Genomic DNA, 27,540 nt, shown 5'->3' with positions numbered 1-27,540 from the left:
AAATAGAGCCATTCTATACCTATGTGCTTATCATATACCTCCTATAGGCTAGTCGAAAGTGTATATTCACATGAGTATGCGTTATATTAGACAGCGTCGTTACCTCGCTGATAGGCTACTGTCAAAAACGCGGATACATCTAAATACTAAAGACATGCTACTTTAGGAATAACTTGATCTCTAGGGTTCTTCTCCTTCTCATTTCTTATACGCGTAAAACGTCCGACTTCGGTTTCGGCTTCGGCTTCGGCCCTCGGCGTAAGTTAGTGACTGCGGAAGTCCGTGGTTTTTGAATAGGTAAATGTCACTTTACTACCGTCCCCATACTATACAAATCTTTCTTAGCCACCGGTTTCGGTTACGTTTAGCAGAGGGTATCGGCGCTTCAATGGTGGCATCAGCTTCTTCATCTGCTAATATATCTGCCAATCCCGTTTTTAAATCAACGGACTCGGGTGTCCTAATCCAAGGGTCTTTCCTGACTGAGATTCTATGGCCCAGATATATCAACAAGAATACTGGAATCCCAATGTACGCCGTAAGAAAGCCTGATACGTTGAATTTGCTTGGGAAGAATACCTGGAAACCGTTTAATAGCCCAAAGATACCGAATGCTACAACAGCAATCCAAGCTGCCCATGGCTGTAAGACACTTGTATAGGGCAAATCAGTATTGGATATACCCTGTGCGATACACGCCTTTTTGAAGCGGAAATAAATGAGGCAGCAACAAACCCAGCTTATGAATGCAGCTGTGTTAATGATACTTACAAACCAATTAAACACAATGCCACTGACGACACCAACATTCAGGTATGCCAACAGAGACAATAAGCTCGAAGCTATAACCGCATGTACTGGTACCCCGTGCTTGTTGCAATAGCTGAATATCTTAGGTGCGTTTCCAGCTATGGCAAGAGAGTATAACGAGCGGCTAGACATGTATAATACCGAATTCCCGCTCGACCACGCTGATGTTATAATCACGGCATTGATAATACTGTCTAATGCATGAATTCCAGCTTTCTTGATAGCGATGACCCACGGAGATGCGGCTGCCCCTTTTCCACCGTCGGTTAACGCCGACTCGTCACTTCGACATATGACACCAATAGCAAGCGCACCGAGGGCGTAAAACATGATTAAGCGCCAGATGAAATGCAGAGCGGCCTTTGGAAGATTCTTGCGAGGAGACTTCATCTCGCCTGCCGTGATAATTATCAACTCAGGACTGAAGTTGAAGCTGAAGCACGAATAGATAAGCGTGAACAAAAAAGCACAGAACCGGCCGCCGGCACCTCCCACGAGGTACTCATTAGTTGCACCAGGGTCCTGCCAGTACCAAAAGCCTAAGCGAGTATGGTTTGGCCCGCCCCCGAAGAATAAGACCACCGATAGAATCAAGAGCCCGATGATGGTGAAAACTTTGATCGACGCACACCAGAACTCTACCTCGGCGTAGACTCCGACGGGAAAGAAGTTTAATGCGATAATTACTACTAGCATGATCGTAATCCATACGGCAACTGGGACAGTGGTCGGCCAATAGCTTATCACGACTGCAGCGGCCGTGATCTCGTACGCGACGCTTATACCCCAGGTATACCAATACAACCAGCCTAAGGCGAACCCAAGACTAGGTGACACAATTCGATTTCCATAGTATGCTACGGACATGCCCGACACCGGAAGATAGGCGCCGACCTCGACAATCGCGGTGACGATGCCGTAGACGAGAAAGCAGATCACCAAGTACGCAGAGAAGAGAAAGGCAGGCCCCGCGACTGCCAGTGCCTGCCCCGTCCCGACAAAGAGTCCAGTGCCAATGGTACCACCTATAACAAGCATCTGTGCTTGCTGTGATAATGCAAGTTAGTTATCGACTTCTCAATCGGCCCGGCTGGGGCACTCTAAGCCTCAAGGCAGACCAGGAAACGAAGACAATATAAACTTACGCGCGGTTTAATAGCTCTTTTAGTGCCACGTAAGGCAACCTCAAGATCATCTCCGGCATTTCTTAGCCTCTGCGGAGTGTCTGCCAAGGACGAATCAGGTTCCTTTGACTCGTGCTGCTGTATAGCCATGCTTTCTTTTCTTAGCAGCGCTATTACTAGTGCCAAACCTCGGGAAAGAATCTGCATTCATTTTCAATGGAAACGACGGATATCCTTGCTTACTGATGACGGCGAGCTCTGTTGATTCGCGTGGGGTCCGGGTTTCCCCTATCGCTGGGTTGCATTTAAGTACCTAGTGTAGTGCTTATTGGCTCATGGGCTTGATAATGCAGGAACTAATGATCTGACGGCTCTTAAAACCTCTTTTAGGAGCGCGATTTGCCTTCCATTACTTATCTTTGAGTTCTCAATTCGCCTTTTCCAAACGCAAGGGTGGAATCTTACCGCAGAGGTGCAAACCTTGGGATAGCCTTGGTCAAATATGAACCTTCTTCGCCTCCGGTAATACTATTTAAAGCCAGCCGTTTTGTTTTCTCTTCGCCTTTCTTCACAACTTTTTCTTCACTTGAAATTCGGAAGTCTTCAGAAGGCTCTTGATCTACGGGATACTTCACAAACAGACCACCCAGACTCGCACAATAATAGGTACTAATAACATGGAGGATCTTCTTTCGGCGTTGACTTTGTTGGCGGGAACCAGCAGTATTGACATATTGGACATGGAGGACTATCTTTCGGGGGTGAATCTTGAGGCGGGAACCAGCAATATTGACCAGAAATGGGGTCTCTTCATTTACCGGACGACTTACGACGACCAGGCACTCTGGGAGAGATATCTGGCATACGTTAAAGCTGCTATAATGCGCGCCATCGAACCACAACCGGAGCCTAACCCTCAGATTTCCTGGGATCTATACTTCGATAAAATCTTTCGTCGTACAATCCTGCGGTCGAGATTCGAGCTCTTAACTAAAGATGACGAGGAGAATTTAAAAAGCAAGTCAATATTAGAACTTCGCGAGGAGTTCCGTCGTTGGGCTGCTACCATACCGTCAGAAGAGAAGACAGGTATGAATAAACCAAAATACAATCACTTTCTCTATGTGAACAAAGAGATCTTGAATTGGTTTCAGAAAGTGGAGACTGCGCGCGGTGACCGCGAGCCAGACTATCTACACGAAGATATGATAGCAGTTATCGTCAAGGTAGATTAATCCGCGAGGACACCGGAAAGGAATTCCAACTTATGTAAGTCTTATTGTTTCTCTCTTAGCGCTGTTATCAACTAACGTTATATAGGCAAATATACTCGATCCCATGTCTTTATGACAAAGTAATTTTCGACGATGACAGATGGTTTCGACACTTCGCTTGGCCACCATACATTAATTACATGGGGATTTATTATTCCAAGCCGAGATGATTCATATCACTACCGCACAATGATCCTGGGTTTACACGAAGTCTACATGGACGTGGCTGTCATTGAGGTGGAGTATTAAGAGGCAAGGAAATAATTTTGTTTACCAATAGTGTCATTTGTTCTAAACATCTCATCTAGAATCCTGACAGTGGCGGAATGTCCTGGGGAGTAAGTTCGAGATAGGAATATGATAGTTATAAAACGGCTAGGCCCAATACCCACGGACAACAAATAAAAGTTACAAACTCTACGTAGTTTTAGATCGTTAACACGGCGCAAACTCATTCAGTGCACTGTTCGCCGCCCTCGGTCCTCTTATGATTACGTATCTAAACCTGATATATAGTTTAGGTTTAAACATATGCCGCTAAGTAGTACATACCTCCTTCAAGAAGTCTGGATGACTAGACACCATGTAGAGTGTTACCGATGGGAGACCTCGATTTTAGGATCGATAAAAAGGAACCGCCGGATTACAACCGAGGATGGATGGCTCCTTAACAAAGTGCCCGGTGGGCTATCGTTTGATCCGAGAACAATAATGATGTATTTCATACACATTCTCTAGCAGAGTAATATTCTTCTGTAACTTATCGGGGAGCCTTTTCTCCTAATATTCATGTTATTGCTCATCCCCTTCAAATCGTAATGAAACCATGCCCCTTACGCACCTTCCTACTACCTCGTTTTCGCACACTACAGTATGTGCCATCTCTTCGCTTGAAGGGAAGAGAGCTTCGGCTTAGAATGATTTACATGTGAATGGTTGGGGCCGGATTATCAAACTTCGGCATATTGGGGCAGTGCACCCCCAAGTTACAGATCATAGAGTTCAAGTCATAGAATAAGATACCAGACTATACCATACTATGAGCCTGAGATTTGATAAGGTTTTCGTAGTAAAGGGGTTATGTCTCCTTAATGGGCTAGTTGTCGCCATGGTCTCTTTGAAGCTTCGAATACGATTTGTGTGCTATTTATAAATGTTACTCGGATTTCATGGTATGACCCTATTGTTATACGGATCCCCGGAGACGCCCCTTTTACGCGCGTCGTTCATGTGAATACTAGTGGGTATCGTGAATTTGCCGAGATTATCTCCGGTGTAGTTAATGGCGAATATTCAAATTTAACATAGGGGATTGTTTTACTTGATGCATGCCCTAGTATATCGTACCGAATATTTCTTGAGGTAACGAAGCATATAGGTATTATTGAATTTAACGATGCAATGCTTCAAAAATGCATTTACATAGTTGGGAATGCGACCACATGCTCTCTACGACGCCATAATCATATGCTTATGCCTCTTTGAAACAGCACCTCTTTGCTTTTGATATTGAAGTCTAACCCTCGTACACAGCCGGGCCGGGAATCTCGTACTCGGTGAAGCCGTTGCCCCAGATGTCGACCTTGATGCCAGGGTCGTTGGCGCTGTACGCACCAGGGAATTTCACTCCAGGTGGGTTGGCAGAGCCTCCACCAGTGACCGTGATTTGCTATTCACTCGTGTTAGCGCACGTAACTCTACTCCCACATATGACTTTAAGGGTTATGACTTACGTAGCAGGTCATGTAGAACTGCGCACCGCCGGCTTGGCTTGCGGTGTGAAGCGCTATGGTTTCGGCACGGAGGAGATAGTCGCCAGGGGCGATGTCGGACGGGATCTTGACGTCTTGTTTACCGCAGCCCTTATTGAGGATGTCGTTACCCCAGGTCTTGGTGGCAGGGTCGTAGCCGATCTCGAAGATCTTGAACCAAGACGAGGATCCGTCGGCCGTAGCAGCATCCGACACCTTACTCAGGTATACTATGACGGGGCCGAAGTGGTTTCCGCCAAGAGCTTCCCTGCTGCAGTCACGGTCACCAGGCTGCTGGTGCATTTCTACCGTCACGGTGTCGCCGGCTAAAATGCTGTTAGAATATGGAAACCACATGGTTGGAACCTATTCTTACCAGCTACGCTACACTTAGCGGCAGCCGCTTTAGTGCCCCCAACGTTACAGCGGATATCGTTTGAGCTCACGTCGGTGACTGGGTTGTTGTTTGCCTTTTCCAATGTTAATAATCGCTCATCACTATATGTCGTGTATTCTTATTAGAATGTTATGCGTAACGTACGGGGAGTCTAGCGCAAGTAGATTCTTCATCTGCTCCATTAACCCATAACTCTTGGAAGGTGGCGTGGCCAGCAGCCGTAGCTACGAGCGTGGAGAGAGCAAGAGCGGCAATGGACTTCATTTTGAAGACTATTCGATAGGTTGAAGGTATGAAGTCGACTCTCAGGTTCCTTGGGGGATAAAGAAGGCTTGGAGCAGCTCAGGAGGGCCAACTTGAGATTATATATAACTGCGTCCGGTAGTAGTACCGGGATATGGGCCACTAGGCATTATTCTATGCAAGACATGCCGAGTTCTATATGAATTTAATACACGTTCCGTGGCTCAAGTACAAGCTAATTGCGGGTTGGTATTTTACGTTCAAGCACCGATGACATAGATATCCTCGAGTCTTGGGGGGATGCAATTTGCCTAAATTACACATCCTGCCTTGGAGTATAGTAGACGGCGGTCGATCTTATCTCAAAAGGACTTCTCGACGAGGATGAAGAGGTTTAGGTAGATGAAAAATGTACTTAAAATCGCCGAACGGAGGAGTGGAGTGTTTCCCTTTTCGAATACTCTTGTAGTCTATCATTGGCCCGTTCGTGGTCGATCCTTTCCTCCCATCGGATTTCGGCTATATTATCCGCTCGGTCATGCAAGAGCATAAAGCTGGCTCCGTAAGAGAAACAGGACATTATTAATAGAGCAGGTATACGTGTAAGTCGTGACAAAGGATAGTTAGCGTGATTGATTATCAAGTGTCTATCAATCGCAGATATAGGGCTGAATCGAGAGAAATCGAGAGTTGAGTATCCGGATGACATTCAGATAGTCTCATCGGAGACACGCATATATTTATAATATTTTGGGACTATACTTAGAAAGAATATTAGGTATCGTCCCGTGCCCCCTGACACTTTTGTGTATGGCGGTCTTGCTTGCCACTTTGAGACGAAGCGTTTCTTAGAGCTTACAAGAAAGAGAAATTTAACACGAGTAGAACAAAATCACTGCAACACATGCGTTGAAAATGATAAACAACCTGTGTATCTGGTGTCAGAAAGCACTGACCAAAGGCCTAAAGCCGCTGAGGCAGGTTTCTCCTAGTTAGATGAGACACTAAGACATCAAGTATGGTAAAGACCACATAGTAATGCTCCTAGGCAACCTAGCACTAAAGAACAATATACTATACCGCCCCGTGTATATAATCATAATAATCTACCGCTATCTACCTACTATTAGTTATTTACTATCATACCGGAAAGCTACCTAATACATCTAGTTCCTAGCAACTACCATATTACACAAACTTAGTGAATCAACGGCATATCCGAACCGCGCAAGCATGGATATTAACGACACAATTTTAAAAGGTGAGAGTTATACATAAGTTAAAGCCTTCTTAGGAAAGTCGCTAAAGCCGTAAAGATGCCACCCCGTGGGAAATGGTTGAAGTTCGCCAAGTAGCTTCCGCCAATAAAGCGATATTCGCGAAAGTTAACATCTCCCGTGGAACGCGTATTGCTGCCGAGACTCCGTTGATCACAATACCACCTACCAAGTCTATCGAGGAAGAGCTATGGGAGGTGTGTAACGTTGTCGAAAAAATGACGAATAATGAATCCAAGGAGCTAGAACAGTTACCTTGCAGCTCTAATGTGGCAGATACTATTAGAAAAAGAGGGTTTGTCGAGAACCGAGTTTGGTTCTTCTACAAGAGTAGGAAGTTGAAAAATAACGACGGAAGTGTGCTCAGGGGGAAAAAGATGCGGAGGATAGTTAACAAAGCAATCAATCTCTGCATCATCTACCTCGTCAACAATGTTCAGCTAGGGCCTGATGGAAAATACGGCTCGGGTGTTTTCCCCCTATATTCCCAGATCAACCATTCCTGCGTCCCTAACGCCTACAACTCTTGGAACCCGACTTTAGAGCGGTTGACTATACATGCGATCCACGACATCAAAGCCGGCGAACAAATATTCGTAGATTACGTTGGCAACACATGTCGAACTCGCAAACAACGTGCCGTCTCATTGAATACCACATGGGATATCACTTGTAACTGCAAGGCCTGTACCGATGATGCACTTGACAAGTTACGATATCGCATGCTGGTACTCGATCAAGCCCTAGCAGCATACGAGTGCGGCGCATCCGAAGAAGCACATCTCGAGGGCATTCCTAAGCTCAAGACAACCAACCAAGCCCTCAATGCTGCAGAGGAGCTTGTAAGCCTTCTGAAGAGACAACGGCTATGTGGCATGGAGCTCTGTAGAACGTAAGTGCCTTAGGTACCTACCTACCTGTCTTTGAAGTTTGAGTCTCATATGTTCTGCTTTACAGTACTTGGAGAGTGACAATGATGATAGGCTTCGCGAATGTTCGAGATACGCCTTTGATAGCGGGGCTTATGAGAAGGCTTTGAAGTACGCACGTATGGAACTAAAGCATAAGACATTGCTTATCGGTACGGAAATTAGACATCTGAAAGAGGACTTGTATGACGCGCAATATTGGGTTGAATACATGGAGGAAGAAGTCAAGTCACGTACCTAACGTTTAAGCTGTGAAGGGTGGCTTCTCCTGTGGGAACCATTGGGTTCTTGGGTTGGTTTGGAGTAGATGTCGAGTTATTGGATTAACTAGAATTGCATAATTATATGTAGTTTCTAGGGCTGTGCTTTTGTTTGAATACCTGATAGACTTACATAAATGCTACTGTGGCTTATGCTATCATTTCCGGGCTCTCTCTAACCGAGTGTGTTTAGATAGGCTACCAGGCGCAGTGCAAGGCGCAAACACTGCCACGGGCGCTATTCGTTGGTAGCAGTTAATTCATTGTAAGACCAATCTTTGCTTTTCGCTCCGTATCGTCATTTCTACTTCGCCACAATCCTAATAGCGATCGCCTTTCGGCTTTGACTCTGCAAGACATCTTTGCAATTGCTCAAATTCTGATGAGTTTCTCTCTTTTTTTATTTTTTTATTCCCTTACATAGTAAATCAAAGGAGACCATTTATATGATATTCCTACATAGCTGTTTTACTTTGCTACTATTCTAAGTATCTAGGTACCTACCCATTTTACCCCTGAACCCTGGTCTTCCAAGGCTTGGCAATTCCATCAAATGCAAACACAATTATCTTTTACATAAATTGGCAACATTACAGGAATGGATCGCCGCCAGTCTATCGTCGCCGACAAGACCAAACGATCATCCGGTCCAGTCCACCGCCCGTCAGATCCCTCCGGAGCCAGCAGGGGTTCCTTACCGGCAGGAGAGCTTCATACAGACGGAGATGATACGGCAAACGCGTCGCACCAGCCGCCGCCTTACTCAAGTCCTTCGGATACCTCTCTAGATCCCCAAGCCCGCTCACATTTACCGAAAGGCCCGCAATATTATCCAGGCCTTCCTATATTAGACTATCGCCAATATTTACCGCCCTTGTTTGAGCTGTCGCCAGATAGCACAACTATCACCAGCAAAGCCAATTATCTATCTGAAAATGCCGGAGCCTTAGCTACGCTCGTGCGAAGCCTTGCCACCGTGCCGCCAAAGCCTCAACTCATCATACAAGGAAACCGTGGTCGCAAAGTCGACTTTAGTATCAAGCTGAATCTAATGAACTTACTCGTTCCTAATGACCCCAGGGATCGTCTCGATTATCTCCGATGTGTTAGTAAAGATGAGGTGGCTCTTCGCGGCGGTAGCGAACCTGGGCTGAAGCCCGACTTTGGTGTAGATAACGGGCTGGAGGCGTGGTGCGACCGATTCGTCAAGGATACAACTACCATAAAGAGCTTCACGGTCGAGCGGGTTGTAGCAAACTTCGATACAAATTGGTTAGAAGGCCAGGTGCGGAGCCTTGTTGCCTCTACAAACTACAAAGGCCAAGTCACGGTACAATTCCTCGTCACACACGCCAAAGTCGTCATCCAGAACCCGGACAAGCACAATAAATTCTTAACGAGTGTTACCTCGCTATTCTCGAGCAAGAGCAAATACGAGGTCATTAAGGCTGTGTGGCCTTTCGCGACGAGCAAGAATGGCGAGCAGGGCCGAAAGTGTGTTGTGCAGAGTGAAAAGACGTGGTGGGAGGAGGTACGTAACGCCTAGAATTTCCCTTTGGTCTACCCCGAGCCCAAGGCTTCGAAATCAAGTTGATTGGGGCGTATTTACTCCCAAAAAATTCGAAGACTCGTTAGTTGAAGAATGGATTACTGACTTATCACTATTGTAGTGGCGCGACCCAATCAGATTTGCCATCGGGACAAAGCGTCAAGGTTGGGTTACAAATGAGGATAAACTTGAATGCATCATGGAGGGTAGAGGAAAAGGTATTAAGTTGATTGACTGGGGTTCTGAATTCGATTGAATGAACTTGATATGGATATAGGACATCAATTCCCCGTTACAGGATCTACCACATTAGCTCATCTGAGGGGGGATTTACTACCTTAACATATGCGACATATATTGCGCTTCATTTTTATTCTATATATCCCATGGAGATTGTGCGACTTGATAGGCCACTTCAGCTTACTCGAGACTATCGCTGAATAATATAATATAATTACTGGTGTTTAAGAGTCCAACGGGAAATATGCCAGTCAGTACCCCGTGACCATCAAAGCTCTTTGGAGTAGGCAAACTGATGAATTGAGATCTTCCAATACATTCCCCCCCTATACCTTCGCTTAAAGGCAATTCCAAAGCCTACCTTAACTACCTCCTAAGGTACTTCGGCAAGAGAGATTGCGTGAAGGTATAGGTGGGCCGAAGTCGCACATAATTCAGAGCCCCAAGCAGTAAGAAAGGTAGGTATCTAGAAATCCCTTCATCAATAAGTTTTGGTTGAGGGGCATCGTTAAGTTTCACTCACATAGGCTTCAAGCAGCGTCGTCCGTTGATAATTCCTTCAACTTAGGTCTTTTCCTCGAAGAATGCCTGGGCATCTTCAACGGCTGCCTGCACTTTCGTGTCCATATGTAGTATCATGTTAGATAAAAAAAGATCATGCAGAACGAATTTTGTCTCGTGGAATCTAATTCGATTGCCCTCTACATTAGTCATCTCGCCTGAGAAACTGCGTATCGCATCATAAAATGCCTCGTGTGTCCCAGCCTGTATGAATATAGGCGTTTTGGTTTGGAAAGGGTGATGTAATGGCGAGATCAACGCTTGTGCTGCCGGGGTCAGATCACCCTTCGGTATGTATGTATTTGCCCCCCAATCTAGTAGGGGCGCATATAGGAGATCAATGTCTGAGTTCCGCGAATCCTTATAGTCCTGGCCGGCATGAGATGTCACGTGAACCCACGGAGACCACACTATAGCACCACCTGTTTCATATCCGTAGGTTAGTATTTCGTTCCATTAGACGCTCATAGGAGATATACCTGGCGAAGGAAGCTTTCCCGGAAACGTCTCTAAGTATCGCAGTAAAGCAATGACAATATTGCCACCCGCTGAATCTCCGCAGAGAATGATATCATCAGGTGCAACTCCTAAGCTGAGGACGTAGTTATATGCTGTTAATGCGTCTTGAAGAGGAGCAGGGAAGTGTGTTCCAGGGGCGGCTAGCCGGTATTGCACATATAATAGTTTAGCCGTTTTGAAGTGTGTTGTGAGAAAACCGGAGAGGAGTTTGGGTGCCGCATTTGGATCCCAACCAAGTACAAAAGCGCCGCCAGAGAATTGTATTATGACCTTTTGGCCATTTCCCTGGCCTTGTCGAACTGGACTTGGGTGCCAAATTGCCCCGACAGGAGCCGGTTTGATATCTGGAGAAGCCAAAGCTCCGGAAAAGAGCGTTGGGTCAGGTGGGGAGATCAAGGCGAATCTGTCTCCCAACTTTCCAGCTTCCAGCTGCCTTGGATACTGGTAGCGTATCGCCGTGAAAAGGCGGAAAGCGTTGTGAAGTAACGCTATCTTCAAGCACACGCCGAAATCCAATTCGCGGATAGGGCGAAGAGACTTGAATACATAGCGGATTGATAATGTTGATAAGAGCAGAATAGTCTTTAGCGAGAAGAATATGCAATAACTCGCTTTGAAAGGCTGAGCAGCCCATAGGGGAGCCATGGCGAGGTAAAATATTGGATGCAGATCATACGAAGAGAAAAGAATGATAAGCTACCTGATATATAGATACGGTACACTTTAACTCCTGAGGCGCTCAATAATCGTTGGAAGCGAAAAGGGGAAGAACAACAAAGAAAGGGAACAAAGAATTGGGCAGAAGCTTAGGACGGTCGATGAGTTACAACCTGGTAGGTATATTATGAGGTACCTATCTAGAAAGACTTAATATGTAATACCAACGGTGCACTAATAGTACATGCATGTCACATATACCTAGGTGAGGTACGTTTATAGGCTAAGAAAATAAAGAAAAAGAGAAAGGTTTGCGTAGTACAATAGATGAATTAAAACGCTCGCAGAAGCTTGCATATAGTTGGGGTAGTTCGAAATATATAACCATAAAAGATGCCTCTAAATAAGTTTCCGCAGGGTAGCACGGTATTTTGATTCGTTTGTCTAGATGTTGGGGATAGCATGCCGTACCTACGTGTAACAGCACTTGCATCAATATTACAACGTCGAACAGCCCTGTAAGACAATCTGAGAATCTAGATTGACCTTTGGAGACTACCCCGACATCCCCTGAAAAAACTGCTAGGAGACGGTCCTAGCACCCCAAAACTGGCCTGTGATCTTAGCATGGCACACTCATACGAATTTATATGTGAGGAAGGTATATAGATGAGGACATTTGCCAGAGTATACTTAACGTACGAGGTATTGTCATTAAATATGAAATATCAACTAACTACAATATACTATTTATAGGTACAAATCATTACAGAGGTACTTAAGCCCTCTCCCCCACCCCTCATTCGCTAGTTTAAGATATATCTATATCGTGGCTTACCAGGATCCTTCTTTGTGGCATTGGCTCAAGGGCAACCTCCGAGCCATCATTATTTTCACCTTCTGCCCAGGTTCTCGAAGTCAAGTTATGCTGACCACCTCCTATTCTAGCCCATGGGCGATCGGCGCTACTTGCTTTTGATGTTTTATTCAAGCCACTTGAGGTCGAAAACCGTTGTTTTAATGATTCGTACCAACTCCGTATAGACGGAAATGGTTTGGAAAGTAACGGGAGAAGAGGTCCGAATGTAGGTAGGCAGCTGCAGACAATTGCTAGGCCTAACTGTACCGTTGACCAAATAAATGTAAATGAGAAGTTGACTAGGAATCCATTAACACCTGCTAAGTTACCTAAATACTAAGACGAATGGAAACGTACAGCCTTGAATAATATCGGGCGGGTTCCATATCGCTGTTAATCGGATAATGCTTGCGATACAAACACTGCGTAGAAATATAAGTGAGAACTCTGAATTGTAATCAGCAATCTGTTACTTACAGCGCCCCCAGCAAGAAGATACCGAGAATTGTTACCTTCTTCGAGGTTTGAAGATGCAACTGCAATACAACACCCGCTGGTATACATAGAATTGCTACATCGAGGAATAGATTTGTCAATTCGTATCCGAGAAGGACACGCGGAGACTCAAGACACCAAGGCTGTAAGGCGAAATGTTCCCAATATGCTCGTATTGGATTGCATTGGAAAACGATAACAAATATAGCGACAAGGAACCAAATAAGGCAAGTCACCGCTACCGCTTTGATTACCATGCGAAGCCGAGGGTTGACGGAAAACAAATTATAGTAAAACCAGAGGATACTGAGTTTTACCGAGGTGATACCAAACGTGAATAGTATCTCAGTTGAGTAAGAAAGCTATCTAAGAATGAGAATGAAATAGCATCTGCGGGGGTGGGCTTTCGGACCTTCAGTATGTTCATCATTTCAGTTATCCCAAGTCTTATGTCAAGGTCAAAAGCGTGGGCCTCCGAAACGTTGAAAATAACTAGCTCGGGGTGTTAGCCAGCATCTATCTAGGTTACCAGATTTGTAAATAAACAGACTTAGGTAAATACTTACAGTTTATGATTAGAGCACAATAAACGGTAAAGAAAGCGGTTGACATAAGACAAAACCAGTCAGGACCGTAAAAGCCCTGCCGATAGACGAGCTTGATCGAGAATCTCGTAAGGACCATTATTATAGCGAAACAGAGCATAACAATAGTAGCTGTGAGGTTCTGACGTGCACTCGTCGTAAGGGGAGCCATTATTACCCAAGTAAATCGACAAAGAGGTAGTTTCCTCTGTAAACTTTGAAGTTCTAGCTAGGAGATGGTCATGTCAGCTTTTCAAGAGCTTCTTAAGGTGTGTAGATTAGAATGGTCTAGGCATCGAGACGGCCTTGGATAATGCTATGATTGAAGCACATCATGTTAATGGCCTCATTCTCTGTGATTTAACCCTAATAGAGGCACATTTACCGAGCATAGCTTGAAGGATTATGCGTAGGTCTATGTATTAAGTTAAGCTTATTCCGTGCGGTAGCACAACATAATATTGTCAAGCGCATAGTGACGATAGCCCACACAGCCAATAGGGCTCCTCTGTTTACATTATCAGTTTCGGGAGGATCTAGTAAGAGGCTTGTGGCCCCCATGGAATGATGTATCTATTATCATTTGGAGTGGGACCAACGTCCTAGGTAGAAGGATGATGAGAACGGTAGACTTGGAGTACTGCATTAGAACCACTTACTCAGGTAAACACCTAATCATTGGCATTGGAGAAATTCGATGCGGTGTATATAGACTTTATTTTGCAGGACTATGAAATAACCTTATTTGACTATATAATGAGAATGCAATTAACAACCTACCCGTGGATCTTACAGTAGCCGTTTTCTAGTCCCCCGGCTGCTAGATTATTCAAGTTTCTATATTAATACCTTTCACTGGCGTACCTATCCAGAATAAAATGAAAAACTACGCAGGGGAGAACGATGACCCCGTCGTGGTTGTCGGGCTCTCTTTCCGCTTCCCTCAGGGCGCCGCCTCTGATGAGGCCTTTTGGAAGATCATCCATGAAGGCATCTCGACAATGACAGAAGTACCTAAAAGCCGATATGATATCAACGGCCACCATTGCCCCGGTTCCACTCGCCAGGATATGGTTAGACTCCTCACAAAACACTTAGGCACCTTCCAATCTTCTATACTCAAAGCTAACTCATCTCACAGGTGTCAGGCCGTGGTGGCCATTACATTGATGGTGATATCTCTGCATTTGACGCCCCGTTTTTCACTATGAGTGGTACGGAAGCCAAGGCAATGGATCCCCAGCTTCGTCTTCTACTAGAAACTAGTTACCACGCTCTTGAGTCTGGTTAGTAAAATACGTAAAGCTCCCTTAAGGCCAATTGCTAACAAATGTAATAAGCTGGAATGACTTTAGAAGCCGTAAAAGGAAGTTCCACGTCAGTCTTTGTTGGGAACTTGGTTTCCGAGTACTCGTCTTTCTATGCCTATGATGATGAGATCGACGCACAATACCAAGCAACGGGTACTTCAACATCCATGCTGTCAAATCGGCTAAGCTGGTTCTATGACTTCCGTGGTCCAAGCATCACCCTTGACACTGCATGCTCAAGCACTCTTACTGGTCTCCACCTGGCCTGCCAAAGTTTGTTACGCAATGAGTCTCAAATGGTAAGTTTGCTTCTAGATATCAATTTTATGCTGATTATTGATTAGGGACTTGTTTGCGGTGCCCAACTGCAACTTGAACCCAGGTCGATGTCCGCCGCGTTGTCGAGACTCAAATTTCTATCCCCTGATAGCCATTGCTACAGCTTTGATGAACGAGCAAACGGATATAGTAGAGGTGAGGGCGTGGGCGTTCTAGTTCTCAAACGTCTCTCTAAGGCTATTGAGAACGGCGATACTATTCGTGCCGTAATTCGCGGGACATCTACTAACCAAGATGGCCGCACACCTTCTATCACACAGCCTAGCCTAGCGGCCCAAGCTTCTCTAATTAGAAAAGCGTATGAATCGATAGGCTCTGATTTTGGTTCTACGAACTACATTGAGGCCCACGGGACCGGCACGGCCATAGGTGACTTGACTGAAGCTCAAGGGATCAGTCAAGTATTCTCGGGCTACTATAGCACGGAAAATCCTCTCTACCTCGGGTCCGTCAAGGCCAATATTGGGCATCTCGAAGCAGCAGCAGGAGTAGCGGCAGTCATCAAGGCCGTCTTGATGCTTGAGAGAGGAATCATCCCTCCCAACGCCCTTTTAGACCGCCTAAATCCAGCGATAGACGATTCAGAGTGGCACTTCAACGTAAGCTACCTGATATGATCCTCTCAGCCCCATTGATTCACTTCTAAATGGAATATTTAGTTCCCAAAGTCTGCCATCCCTTGGCCAAAGCCCGGCCCGAGGCGAGTTTCCGTGAATAGCTTCGGCTTTGGTGGGACGAACGCTCATGTCGTAGTCGACGATGCGCTTCATTTCCTACAAGCCAAAGGGTTACACGGACTACATAATACCACTTCTGTAGCTGGTGAGAATAACGTATTCGGACATAAGTTCGCCGACGAACAAGCTATAGGAGAGGACTTGGGTGACGTAGAAAACCACACTCTCCTCTTCGTTCTCTCGGCTGCAGACGAGAAGGGAATTCAACGACTCTCTGCATCACTTGAGACCCATTTGAGAAACCTCAAGGGAGAGTTTCGACCGCAATACCTACAGGATCTTGCATTTACATTGGCTAATAAGCGAAGCCTACTTCCTTGGAAGTCCTTCGTCCTGGGTAGTTCTATCGAAGAACTGCGAGAAAATCTTATGAGTACAGTGCAGAAGCCGATACGTGTTGTCGAGACACCCGAGTTGCAGTTCATTTTCACAGGGCAGGGAGCTCAGTGGGCATCGATGGGCACAGAACTTCTCCAATATCCTGTATTCGAGGAATGTCTTCAGAAAGCTGACAGATATATTCGCTCTGTCGGGTCTAGTTGGTCACTTTTAGGTACGCGAAAGGAAAAAGACTACTAAGCTTTGGCTAACCATCTTAAGAGGAATTATGCGCGCCCCTATCTTCCTCCAATATCAATAACCCAAGACTCGCCCAACCCCTATGCACAGCACTACAAATTGCAATAGTGGATTTGTTAAGATCTTGGGGGGTCTTACCACAAGCCGTTTTAGGTCACTCTTCGGGAGAGATTGCAGCCGCATACTGTGTAGGCGCAATCACAAGGGAAGCCGCTTGGAGAATCGCATATTTCCGAGGCGAGGCCGCGGCATCACTTCTAACAAACCCGCGATCTACAAAAGGAGCTATGCTTGCGGTTGCTTTATCAGAATCCGAACTAGCCCCTTATATTGCTGCTGTTCTTAATGAGGGTGGTAAGGATGCTGTTACATGCGCGTGCATCAATAGTCCTAGAAACACGACGCTATCAGGCGAGGAGATATACATCGATAAACTTGCACATCGGTTACAGTCCGACGGCGTTTTCGCACGAAAGCTCGAAGTAGCAGTAGCATATCACTCGACACAAATGAACGATGTTTCTGAAACCTATAGGGATGCTCTTGAAGGTTATTTATCATCTATGCCGAAGAGTGCTAACTCCTCTCCTCCACTTTTCTACTCTTCTGTCACAGGGGCAATGATAGCCGAGGAAACCGTTCTACTTGGGGCAGATTATTGGGTTTCCAACTTAGTGTCACAGGTGAAGTTCTCTGAGGCTGTTGAACTTATGATATTATCCTCCATCAAGCATAAGACACAGGGGAGCCAGTCTGGGTCGGCACCTCTTTTCATCGAAATAGGACCCCATTGCACCTTGAAGCGTGCTGTTCAGGAGACCATCGGTGAGAAGGCTAACTACCTGTATGATTCTGTCCTTCATCGAAATATTTCTGGCATGAAGACGGCAAAAGAAGTGGTCGGTAGGCTATTCATGAATAGATATCCTATTGATATCCAAGCCGTAAACACCCACTACGGTCAATCATACCAGCCTAGAATGGTCCTTGGCCTCCCTTCGTACCCATTCAACCATTCTAACTGTTACTGGCTCGAAAGCAGGTTATTCAAGAACCTTCGCCTACGCACAAAGCCACGCCATGAGCTACTTGGAAACCCTTCCACGGACTGGAATCCACTGGAGCCCAAGTGGCGATTCACAATACGAGCATCAGATCTCCCGTGGGTTTTAGATCACAAGGTAATTAATAATATCCAAGTCCAGTCATAGGCTTTATAATGCAAAGTGGTTAACATAACACAGATCGAAGGAACGGTTCTGTACCCAGCAGCCGGAATGCTAGTTATGGTGCTCGAAGGTATCCGAGCTCTGACAGCAAGTATGTCTGGGGTTTCTGGATATCGCCTAAGGGATGTGAATATAATGAGTGCTCTTATTGTACCCCAAACTGATGAAGGAATTGAGGCACAACTACATATGCACTCTCGTGACCATCTTTCTTCTGGTAAAAGCCCAACGTCTTGGGATTTCTGGATATACTCCGTTTTAGGTGACGAGTGGAAACTACACTGCCTGGGCCAAGTCTCGGTCGAGATATCAGCTGCCTCTGGGGTCGTCTTGGGGACATCTGATGACCTTAGCGCATCTCAAGACAGTCGTTTCAGTGTGTTCGATGAACACTGCAAAATAGACATCGGCTCCAGGCAATTCTATGAGTTTCTCTATAAACAGGGGGCAGATTTCGGTGAGAAATTTCGACAGCTTGAAAACATATCTGTGAATGAGAAAAATAAGGAAGCGACAGCACGCATCAAGTTCGAACAATGGACTAGGCTCGTGGAACAAAACCAATTGAGTGAACACATTATTCACCCTTCGACCCTCGACGGTTTACTACATGTAATCTTTGCTGCTGCCCACAAAGAATGGGAAATTCTGCCTCCCATGATGCCCACGCAGTTTTCTAACGTATACGTTTCCCATTCTCTGTTGGAAGGGACATCTGAGAGCACGATGCTACTTTATGGGAAAGTTACTGATCGCGGGCTTTCATATATGGATGGTGATGTTACGGCCGTAGATAGTGTTACAAGAGTTCCACTTGTTGCGCTTCAAGGCTGTAGACATTCCAGCTTCCATGCCACCAAACACCAGGGGGATAACGAAACCGAACAAAAGACCCTCTTCCATCACTTAGAATGGAGACCGGATATTGACTTGCTTTCTCGAGATGAGATAGAAAGATATTGCCAAGAGCAGACACGCGATATAAGTGGCAGTGGGATGGATTGTGAGGCTGAAATCATCTGCTACTATTTCCTATCTACGGCGCTGGAATCCATTGCCCACGCGCCAAATATTACTACAAAGCCGCATCTACAAAAATATATACAACAGGTCAAATCCATGGGAGCTGGAAAGCTATCTGCTACGGATCTTATGGAGAAGTGGCCAGAGTTCAACCAGGACGAGCTTCGGCCTGGTTTGATAGACGAGTTCGCAGCTAGCTCGGCTGGCAAGGCCGGCATCGTATCTTTCGGCAGAAACCTGACGCAGATTCTTACGGACGAGGTTGATCCACTCGACTTCTTGTTCAACAGCGGTATCATCGCAGACTTCTACCAAAGCTTGTCGTTCAAGTTTACAGCGCATAGACTAGCCGCTTATATGGATCTCGTAGCACACAAGAATTCCGATATTAACATCATCGAGATCGGGGCAGGGACCGGCAGCACGACAGGTGTCGTCCTAGACACTTTATCACGACAGGGGGGGTTCCTTGGAACCCTGCATCGGTTTACGCGATATGACTTCACGGACATTTCACCCAGCTTCCTAGCCAAGGCCCAGGAGAAGTATTCGAGGTACCCAGACTATATGAGGTTTAAAACGCTAGATATCGAACGCGATCCTGTGGAACAAGGTTTTGAACCTGGTTCTTACGACGTTGTGATAGCCGCTTCTGTAAGCTGTCCCTCTAGTCTTAATACGAGATTCTATTTAGGACGTGCTCTAATAATCGCAGGTACTTCACGCTACAACGAGTATTAATGATACGCTAGCCCATGTAAAGAAGTTACTCAAACCGTAAGGATTCAGTGAAATCATAGTAAACATCTTAAAACTAACGAGTACATAGTGGCGGGCAACTCGTCTTCTCGGAACCTACCAACCATCAAATGATAGTTATTCCTTATTTCTCGGGTGTCCTTCCTGGGTGGTGGCTATGTACGTTGCCCCCCTACGACGGGATTCTGCAGATACTAATACTTATACCAAGCTTCGGAAGAATACAGAGCCTCTGGACCCCTTTTGACCAAAGAGGGTTGGAGCGATGCCCTACAGCGCGCCGGATTTGATGGTTTACGCGTATCGCTTTCTGATGATACCAAAGAGGAAAATCATAGCTTGAGTCTCATGGTATCTCATTTGCCATCTCTCACAGTACACAATTCCAATCAGTCGGTTATCATTGTGGCAGAAACAACAGAGCAGATTGGTCTAGCCAAGACGATCCAGACCTATATCTACTCTCGGCCCACAAGTCTATGCGATATAGTTTCCGTCAATTCGCTGTCTTCGGTTGCTTCGGTGTACGATCTCTGTATATCCCTGCTAGAATTAGGTGCCCCTATAATGGACCGAATGACAGAAACCCAATTCTCGGTGCTCCAACAAATATCAAAAGTTTCCCGCAAGATACTCTGGGTTAATGAAGCATGTGGAGCGAACCCAGTGAAGCCGGAAGCATCCATGATCTCCGGGTTCGGGAAGACCATCATGCGAGAAATACCAAACCTTACTCTTATACACCTCAACGTCCAGCCAGGAGATCATAAGACTAAGACTATCTTGCGCGCTGTTGAGCGTACTTACGATATACCCCCAGAAGATCAGGAAACAGACCTTTTGGAGCAAGGCGGCATGATATACATCCCCAGGGTCATAGAATCACCATACATAAATGGGCTTCTACATTCAGAACTTCATGGGTTGAAACCAGAAGCAGTAACAGTCTCTAGCACACAAGCCGAGAACGATAATATGCTAGAATTACGCTTCGTCCCGGGGTTACTTGATTCCTTCCACTTTGCTCCAGACGCGTCAGCATCACAAGCTCTCCAAGAGGGCGAAGTTGAAGTTTCTGTTGAAGCGACAGGTATCAATTTCAAAGACGTCATGGTAGCCTTGAACCAGGTTGCAGACGATCATATCGGTCAGGAGTTCGCCGGCGTGGTCACCAAAATCGGCCCAGGGTCAAATGGAGTTTTCCGTGAAGGTGACAGAGTATGCGGGATTGTAGATGGCAGTTTTCGCACACGTGTCCGCGCAAAACAATCCCATCTTATGAGAGTGCCTGATACTATCCCTTCTACCGAGGCGTGCGCCATACCAGTTGCGTTCGCTACTGCTCAATACGGGTTGTGCCATTTAGCCCAACTAAAGGAGGGGGAGAGTATACTGATCCACGCTGCAGCCGGAGCTGTTGGCCAGGCTGCTATCCAGATAGCTCAAAGAGCTCGTGCAATAGTATACGTTACCGTCAGCACCCCAGCAAAGAAAAAGCTGCTAATCGACCGGTACGGCATTGATGCTAGTCATTTCTTTTCAAGTCGGTCTACTTTATTCGCGCAGCAGATTATGCAGATGACATCGGGTAGGGGGATTGACGTCGTTCTCAACTCCCTATCTGGCCAGGCTTTGATAGAAACATGGAGGTGCCTCGCACCCTTTGGGAGATTCATTGAAATGGGAAAGCGTGATATTGAAACCTTCAAGAACCTCCCTATGGAGCCTTTTAGGCGAAACGTTTCATTTTGCTCGCTTGATCTTGCGGTTCTCAGTAAATCAGATAATGGCCTGATAAAACAGGTCATGGAAGAAGTTGAAGAGCTTGTCTTGAATACGGCATCGCGGCAGTACGCAGCCCCGTATCCCTTGACGATATTCAAGCGTTCGGGCTTCGAAGAAGCATTCAGGTTCCTTCAAACCGGACAGCACGTCGGAAAGGCAGTAGTCAACTGGCAACAGGAAGATATATTACAGGTAAATCACGGGTTCCTTGCAAGTAGTATCTATTTAGCATGCATTAATAGGCGATTAGGTCGTTCCAAAAAGCCCACTCGACTACGAGTTCGATGGTACCGCTACTTATGTCATCGCAGGTGGTTTAGGAGGAATTGGGAGAAACGTCGCGGCATGGATGTCTCAGTGCGGAGCAAGACATCTTATTCTGCTCTCGCGGTCGGGCGTCAGAACACCCGCAGCTAAGAAACTGGTATCGAAATTAGAGAACGACGGCGTTTGTGTTTATGCACCCCAATGCGATATTTCAGACCCTGGCGCAGTACAGTCGGTAGTTCGTCACGCCCACGCAAATATGCCTCCTATTAGGGGCTGTATCCAAGGATCCATGGTTGTCGAGGTAAGTTAAATCCATTATTACATTTCCCAAGTCCGAACGCGCTCACCCATTGTCTAGAATCGGGTATTCCGGGAGTATACACTACAAGAATTCCAGTCCTCTATAGACCCTAAAGTTAAAGGGACCTGGAATCTTCACCAGCATCTTCCGTCTGGGCTAGACTTCTTCGTGCTACTCTCGTCACTCGCCGGCGTCCACGGGGCAACTTCTCAAAGCAGCTATGCGGCAGCAAGCTCATTCCTTGACGCCTTCGCGAGATTCCGCCATTCGCAAGGAGAGCATTGCGTATCCCTAGATCTCGGAATTGTTGCGAACATTGGCTATATCGCAGAACGCATCGATATAGCGCAGGCACTGGCGTTGACATACATAGATTATAAGTTACTAAACGAAAAGGAGCTTCACTTCATGCTGAAGTATGCATGTAACCCCAGCTTGAGCATAAGCAACCCTTGGGAGACTCAAGTTATTGGCGCGATGTCCACGCCAGCGTTCGTAAGACGCGGCGGTGTCATCGAAGAGCACGGATGGATGCGAATGCCAATGTTTCAGCACCTCTACAGAATGGAACAAGACGTGAAGTCGTCGGCGGCTGTTATTCAGGCCAGTCCAGTCAGCTCTCAACTGCGAGCCGCCAAATCACTCGAGGAAGCATCAGTTGTGGTTACAGAATTGCTCTCAAAGCGTCTGGCACGGTCACTGGCGGTGCCCGTGGAAGATATCGATGTTAACAGACCGCCACACGCTTTCGGTGTTGATTCTTTGGTAGCAGTCGAACTCCTACATTGGTTCGCGACCGAACTCCGCTCAGATATCCCCGTCGTACAGATTCTTGGAAATCTGACCATCGCACAATTGGGGCGATTAGCAGCAGAGAAAAGCGAGCACGTTGTAAATCACGATAGCTTAACTTAGGCCGTTATCAAGTTTCAAATCTGAGAAGATAGTATCCATACCTAAGGTAGGTACCTAATATCTGGAAAAGGGGGCATAATAAGACTAATAAGTGGGATTGGAGGCGAAGAACCACCTAACCTAGCCAACTGTATTACAGAAAATCTAGGAAGCTAGATTCACGGTACAAGATCACGATAATACTTTCTCGGAATGATAGCAACCGTTTTCCATTTACTCTGCATTGATGCATACGCAGGCCGCACCTCGTGATCGTTCGAGGCTCAGCGGCTTTATGTGAGTTGATAATGAGGCTAATTCCGTAAATGTGCAATAGAAAGCTCTGATCTCTTCGATTGGTGAGTTGGCTCTCTATTGGCTCTAAAGTAGAGACTACCCCAAAGTCGACCGTATTAACCGGCATCACGTTAGCCGGCTACCATGTTTCAAGTCCCTTTATGTCAGCTGTACGAGCGGGCGTGATAACCGTGACATAGCCGTAAGCAGCATGGGTTACATTAAGGGATGCAGTTGCGGTGGATAGCACCCAATAAACGGTTAGACTAGGTATATCGTATCCTGCGTATCGAACTGGTTGATTCGGTTAGACACACCTATTTTTATAGCAGCTGGTAGACATAATCTAGTCAAGATCTACAGAGCTGACGAGGGAACGAACGGTAAGACTTTATCTCCGAACTGGAGAATTCACTCAATTGTCAGTTTACCCCATATCTTTTCCCATCATGTTCCATTCTGTGCCTCAAATGTTTTCTAGAATGTCTATTTTCTCCTTTGGTTCCTTGTTAACCGCACCGTAACTGCGACCCGGGTCTTTTCTCTGCTATCACGATATGATTCAGTCGAGTTGGACGAATCATGGAACTACTTTGCGGAATAGAAGATCTATTACGTTGACCGTTATACTTCTCATCTTAAGTCTATGGTTATTGTCGCAGTTACACAATGGTCCGAACTTCCGCATCACACAACCTCCCCGGGAGACGGCAGCGAACGCCACATTAGGGGTAAGCGATATCTCGTTATCCTAGACTATTCCACTTCGACAATATTAACCCGCGCATAGTTCCAAAAACTAGTAGTGCTTCCGAATAAACCTAGTTGGAGGACCCGAGGCCTCGAAGCAGCCGCTAAACTCACCGGTCTCGAGTTTACAATTCCACTCCAGGGGCAGAATTCCGACGAGCTAGTCGAAGCTTTCCGGAATCTCGGCGCAGATAAGAAGGGCGCCAAGCTGCCAGCGCCCGGCTCGGCCAAAGCTTGGCTTGCGCATCTTGATCTACTCAAATATGTGATAGCATCAGGCTTCGAGACTGCGTTTATCGTGGAAGACGACGTCGACTGGGATGTTCGGATCAAGGCGGAAATGAGGCTCGTGTCCGATAATGTTCGCGCCTACATGGGCGTTGCCGAAGACGATCCTACACCCTTTGGGACCGACTGGGATGTCCTGTGGCTTGGCCACTGCGGCTCAAGCATCACAGACGACTTGCCCCCGCCTCGCCTTTTCGCGGATGATACCCGCTGCGAGACTCCGCTATACTCGGGATGGTCAAAGCGCTTTGTAAGGGACAAGCTGACTGAAGGCCATCGTCAAGTCCAGGCAGCCCACATGACCGTTTGCACTTTCGGATTCGGCGTGACGAAGCAGGGTGCACAGAAAATGGTACCGCTTTTATCGCGGGGCGGCAATGAAGCGTTTGATGTTGCTCTGTCTGGATATTGTAAGAACGAGAAACTAAAGTGCATTGTTGTCAACCCGCAATTATTCAACCATTACGAACCTCCGGCCGATTTGGGATATGTCAGTGACGTTCATGTTGGAGACGGGCACCGCGAAGGGAGTAACGATTCGAGCTTCGAGCATATAAAAGGAACGACGGGGAACATTATGAAGAGCGCTCGGTGCGAAACGCTATTCCACGACGTGTGCATGAGGCCTCCTTCAGAAATATGAAGTTCTAAGGCGTTTTCTTTCCTGTTCCACATAGCATTATAGACGGAGCGAATTACTATAGAGATACCCGGGGTTTGCGCTAGCTTACTTGTAATACTTCTCGGAAATTTGCTTTATTTACTTGTATTAACTCGGAGTCTACCTACTACCTAGTGCATTACCACGTCACGCTGGACCTGGATAGCAGTAGTGGAAAGATTCTTGTTAGAATCTTGCTGGTTTTCTCGGACACCCGTGCCAATTTCTGTCGTAACGGATGACTTCATCCAATTGTAATAGGCCGTTGGTCGATGAGAGGCGCGAGTTGCGATATGAGCACACGGCGGCGGGGTTGGCGAACTTCCTCCGTAGCTAGATAGGCTTTCACGCGCTCTCCCAGCTTCCAGTGAGCCGTCTGAACTTTCCAGACTGTCACTGAGGCGTGCCTGTATACCAAAGGAATAGAAAAATTCGTCCTTTCCTTTCATGTTCGACATTCTGCTTGCGTCCGAGTTCCCACGCACGTGTCTGCTCCCCATCTCTGTGACTACCATACACGAGTTCCTTGCCGGTTTATGTAGGCGGCTCGAGAGAGCAGGAATCCATTTCGAAACTAGAGGTCGCAGCGTAGGTAGGCACGCACAGATGATTCCAGAGCATAGTTCTGTGATGGACCAGCTAGATCCCTCAACATTTTCGTATGAAAAGTCGCCCCCCAACTGGAGGAATTTAATACGGATAACAGAAATAGCACACGTGCTTAATGGCTCATTAGCTTACCCCGATCCAAAAATCAATTAATCTTGCAACTTACAAAAAGCCGAAGCTGAAGATCCCAATAAGGACAAGTCGCTGAGCCTTGGGTAAATGCAGATGCCTGAGAACCGGCAATGGTAGCACGAAAATTGCAATATCAGTTGCAATGTTTCCCGCTGCATTGATATACCATTGGGGATAATTTCCTATACAAGACCCAGCCGATTTCTCCCAGAAGCCGGAAACTGGATCGCAGATAAAGATACCGACAGCAATTTGGGACATAGACCAACAGCCAATTAGTATCATGGCGGTTATCAACGTCGTCCGCATCTTCTTGATGGCAAGTACTCGGTAGTACTGTGTCAAGAATGTCAATTTTACGAATAGAAGTCCCGTATTGTAAAGCGTAATAGAGACATAAAAGCCCTAGAATATCTACTCGTCAGTGGCAAGCCTCTCTCACCAGGGGGGGCAGATAGCGCACCTTTAGATAATTCCTACGTTTTACGTCGCTATCCAAGTCCCACACATGTTTACCAAGTCCGTTACGTGTATCTATGGATAATGAGCAGCCGTCCATTCGATCCCGAGGCTTGTTATGGAGTACTCACTCGTACATTGGGAAATTCCTGTTGCTAGAGCAAATACCTTCACGTAGGAGCCGAGTCAGCTTTTGCTAGCCATGATATGTTCGTACACTACTGACCCATGCAGCTAATACCAGATAGTCGTCGACGCCGACTTGTTTGAGCATACAGGAACGAGTATAGAATCGAAGCCCTATGGTAACTGTAGCAATGGTGCATACGAGGCATACTACACCGATGAGTATAGTAGCTCTATCATCATGAGCTAAGTTTAGAGGACCAGCTGATGAATCCATATTAGCTATCTGGTAACCAGAAATTCTGTAATAGTATATAGGTTTCGAAGATCTGATACATCGCACTAAGAAAGCAGCTTATAATCTGCTCGTTCTTCGGGAGCTCTTATAAGTGTTCTTCGACATTTCAAGCATAGCATCATCGGAAGAGAGCTAGCACCATCCCGTTCCGGGAATGATAGCGAGAAGGCCGGATGGTGTCCATCCTAATGAATATAGAATAATGCGGAGGGCGGGGTGGTTCTCCAAATAAATGGAAGAATTCGAGAATGGAAACGGATGAACTTTGGGACGCACCAAGGCCCAAGAATCAATATCGAAGAGCGTCGTCACTATTCAACCATCCTGCTTAGCCAGCCAATAACAGGAGTGCGGGGGAGACAAGCACATGGCAAGGTGCCGGATCATACTATCACACATGGCGTTCGTCACTTACACGGAAATATCTACGTACGTTTCCGAGTCTATATGATCTCCCAGGAGCCGAATAGGGTAACTTCCAAGGATATGCACTCTCCGCACACGTGGCAGTATGTAAGAGACCCTGGTATGGCGAATAAAGCAGTAAGTGGGAGTATTGAGCGTGCAGATGTTGTATATACAAGTCCACGTTAAGGCTCAAATATTGAATCTTGAATCTACACTAGTTAATTCGTGTGGTATGTACTAACTTGGAAGTTCGCTTAAACTTTAATAAAATACCTAATACAGGCGTTTCAGAAAATGGAATAGCATAGATCTTCAAGCCGAGGGTTATGAGCAAAGAAGGATATGAAGAGATCAGAACAAGTTGCAATTCTAGGGACTTCATTCCCCGCTCCGCAGATGCAGTGTAATGGTATTCTTAGCGGGGTAATGGGTATGTGGATCCGTCACCACTGGATACGGACCACTACTCGTAAGGACCCACAGGTCCACAAGTAAGGAATGTATATAAAATTATAAATAGTTTTTTAAATAAATTCCTTTTTTTTTACTTAATTAATTAATTAATATTACAAGACTTATCCCGATATATATTATTATAATAATAATATATTATAAATTTTTATATTAAAATATTAAAAAGTATAAATAATTATTTTTATAAGTAAATTATTAATAATAAAAATAATAAATAAAATAACGTAATATTTTAATATATTAATTAAAATAATTATAATATTAAATCTTAAAAAATTTAATA

General features: G+C 45.9%; 10 protein-coding genes across 10 annotated transcripts; 5 read left to right on the top strand and 5 right to left on the bottom strand.

Annotated features, from left to right (window-relative positions):
• Window positions 1–312: 312 nt before the first annotated feature.
• On the bottom strand, window positions 313–2,084 carry F5Y00DRAFT_274409 (amino acid permease/ SLC12A domain-containing protein; the record flags this gene model as incomplete). The annotated part of the gene is made up of 2 exons (XM_048013351.1): window positions 313–1,857; window positions 1,956–2,084. 2 exons carry the CDS (start codon window positions 2,082–2,084, stop codon window positions 313–315), a joined length of 1,674 nt encoding a protein of 557 aa, XP_047860113.1.
• Window positions 2,085–2,611: 527 nt separating this feature from the next.
• Window positions 2,612–3,169, top strand: F5Y00DRAFT_266794 (uncharacterized protein; the record flags this gene model as incomplete). Its single annotated transcript, XM_048011984.1, has 1 exon — window positions 2,612–3,169. The coding sequence occupies one exon, from the start codon at window positions 2,612–2,614 to the stop codon at window positions 3,167–3,169; it is 558 nt and encodes a 185-aa protein (XP_047860112.1).
• A 1,555-nt stretch (window positions 3,170–4,724) lies between these two features.
• On the bottom strand, window positions 4,725–5,620 carry F5Y00DRAFT_266793 (glycoside hydrolase family 61 protein; the record flags this gene model as incomplete). The annotated part of the gene is made up of 4 exons (XM_048011983.1): window positions 4,725–4,877; window positions 4,942–5,285; window positions 5,336–5,429; window positions 5,501–5,620. The coding sequence occupies 4 exons, from the start codon at window positions 5,618–5,620 to the stop codon at window positions 4,725–4,727; spliced, it is 711 nt and encodes a 236-aa protein (XP_047860111.1).
• Window positions 5,621–6,862: 1,242 nt separating this feature from the next.
• F5Y00DRAFT_249229 (uncharacterized protein) lies at window positions 6,863–8,065 on the top strand. Its single transcript, XM_048009566.1, has one exon. It carries the CDS (start codon window positions 6,933–6,935, stop codon window positions 7,770–7,772), a length of 840 nt encoding a protein of 279 aa, XP_047860110.1. The 5' UTR covers window positions 6,863–6,932; the 3' UTR covers window positions 7,773–8,065.
• Window positions 8,066–8,372: 307 nt separating this feature from the next.
• F5Y00DRAFT_208814 (uncharacterized protein) lies at window positions 8,373–10,104 on the top strand. Its single transcript, XM_048005479.1, has 2 exons — window positions 8,373–9,596; window positions 9,736–10,104. Exons 1-2 carry the CDS (start codon window positions 8,664–8,666, stop codon window positions 9,868–9,870), a joined length of 1,068 nt encoding a protein of 355 aa, XP_047860109.1. The 5' UTR covers window positions 8,373–8,663; the 3' UTR covers window positions 9,871–10,104.
• Window positions 10,105–10,418: 314 nt separating this feature from the next.
• On the bottom strand, window positions 10,419–11,579 carry F5Y00DRAFT_274404 (alpha/beta-hydrolase; the record flags this gene model as incomplete). Its single annotated transcript, XM_048013350.1, has 2 exons — window positions 10,419–10,837; window positions 10,895–11,579. The coding sequence occupies 2 exons, from the start codon at window positions 11,577–11,579 to the stop codon at window positions 10,419–10,421; spliced, it is 1,104 nt and encodes a 367-aa protein (XP_047860108.1).
• An 823-nt stretch (window positions 11,580–12,402) lies between these two features.
• F5Y00DRAFT_256200 (uncharacterized protein) lies at window positions 12,403–13,701 on the bottom strand (the record flags this gene model as incomplete). The annotated part of the gene is made up of 5 exons (XM_048010377.1): window positions 12,403–12,749; window positions 12,808–12,872; window positions 12,928–13,307; window positions 13,358–13,437; window positions 13,512–13,701. 5 exons carry the CDS (start codon window positions 13,699–13,701, stop codon window positions 12,403–12,405), a joined length of 1,062 nt encoding a protein of 353 aa, XP_047860107.1.
• Window positions 13,702–14,407: 706 nt separating this feature from the next.
• Window positions 14,408–22,804, top strand: F5Y00DRAFT_274402 (uncharacterized protein; the record flags this gene model as incomplete). The annotated part of the gene is made up of 15 exons (XM_048013349.1): window positions 14,408–14,602; window positions 14,671–14,815; window positions 14,870–15,138; window positions 15,184–15,777; window positions 15,838–16,089; window positions 16,165–16,468; window positions 16,516–17,675; window positions 17,739–19,400; window positions 19,462–19,523; window positions 19,576–19,664; window positions 19,717–20,966; window positions 20,997–21,272; window positions 21,309–21,482; window positions 21,541–21,861; window positions 21,919–22,804. 15 exons carry the CDS (start codon window positions 14,408–14,410, stop codon window positions 22,774–22,776), a joined length of 7,611 nt encoding a protein of 2,536 aa, XP_047860106.1. The 3' UTR covers window positions 22,777–22,804.
• Window positions 22,805–23,503: 699 nt separating this feature from the next.
• On the top strand, window positions 23,504–24,867 carry F5Y00DRAFT_249225 (glycosyltransferase family 25 protein). Its single transcript, XM_048009565.1, has 2 exons — window positions 23,504–23,783; window positions 23,843–24,867. Exons 1-2 carry the CDS (start codon window positions 23,610–23,612, stop codon window positions 24,731–24,733), a joined length of 1,065 nt encoding a protein of 354 aa, XP_047860105.1. The 5' UTR covers window positions 23,504–23,609; the 3' UTR covers window positions 24,734–24,867.
• On the bottom strand, window positions 24,852–26,623 carry F5Y00DRAFT_208790 (uncharacterized protein). The gene is made up of 5 exons (XM_048005478.1): window positions 26,178–26,623; window positions 26,083–26,119; window positions 25,956–26,026; window positions 25,527–25,897; window positions 24,852–25,471 (listed from the first exon to the last, which is right to left on the bottom strand). The coding sequence occupies exons 1-5, from the start codon at window positions 26,352–26,354 to the stop codon at window positions 24,883–24,885; spliced, it is 1,245 nt and encodes a 414-aa protein (XP_047860104.1). The 5' UTR covers window positions 26,355–26,623; the 3' UTR covers window positions 24,852–24,882.
• Window positions 26,624–27,540: the final 917 nt, after the last annotated feature.

Source organism: Daldinia vernicosa, assembly GCF_022497035.1.
Source record: "Daldinia vernicosa strain CBS 139.73 unplaced genomic scaffold F5Y00scaffold_81, whole genome shotgun sequence".
Lineage (NCBI taxonomy): Eukaryota > Fungi > Ascomycota > Sordariomycetes > Xylariales > Hypoxylaceae > Daldinia > Daldinia vernicosa.
The sequence above is the reverse complement of the archived record's forward strand: the minus strand, read 5'-3'. Positions and strand labels throughout refer to the sequence as shown.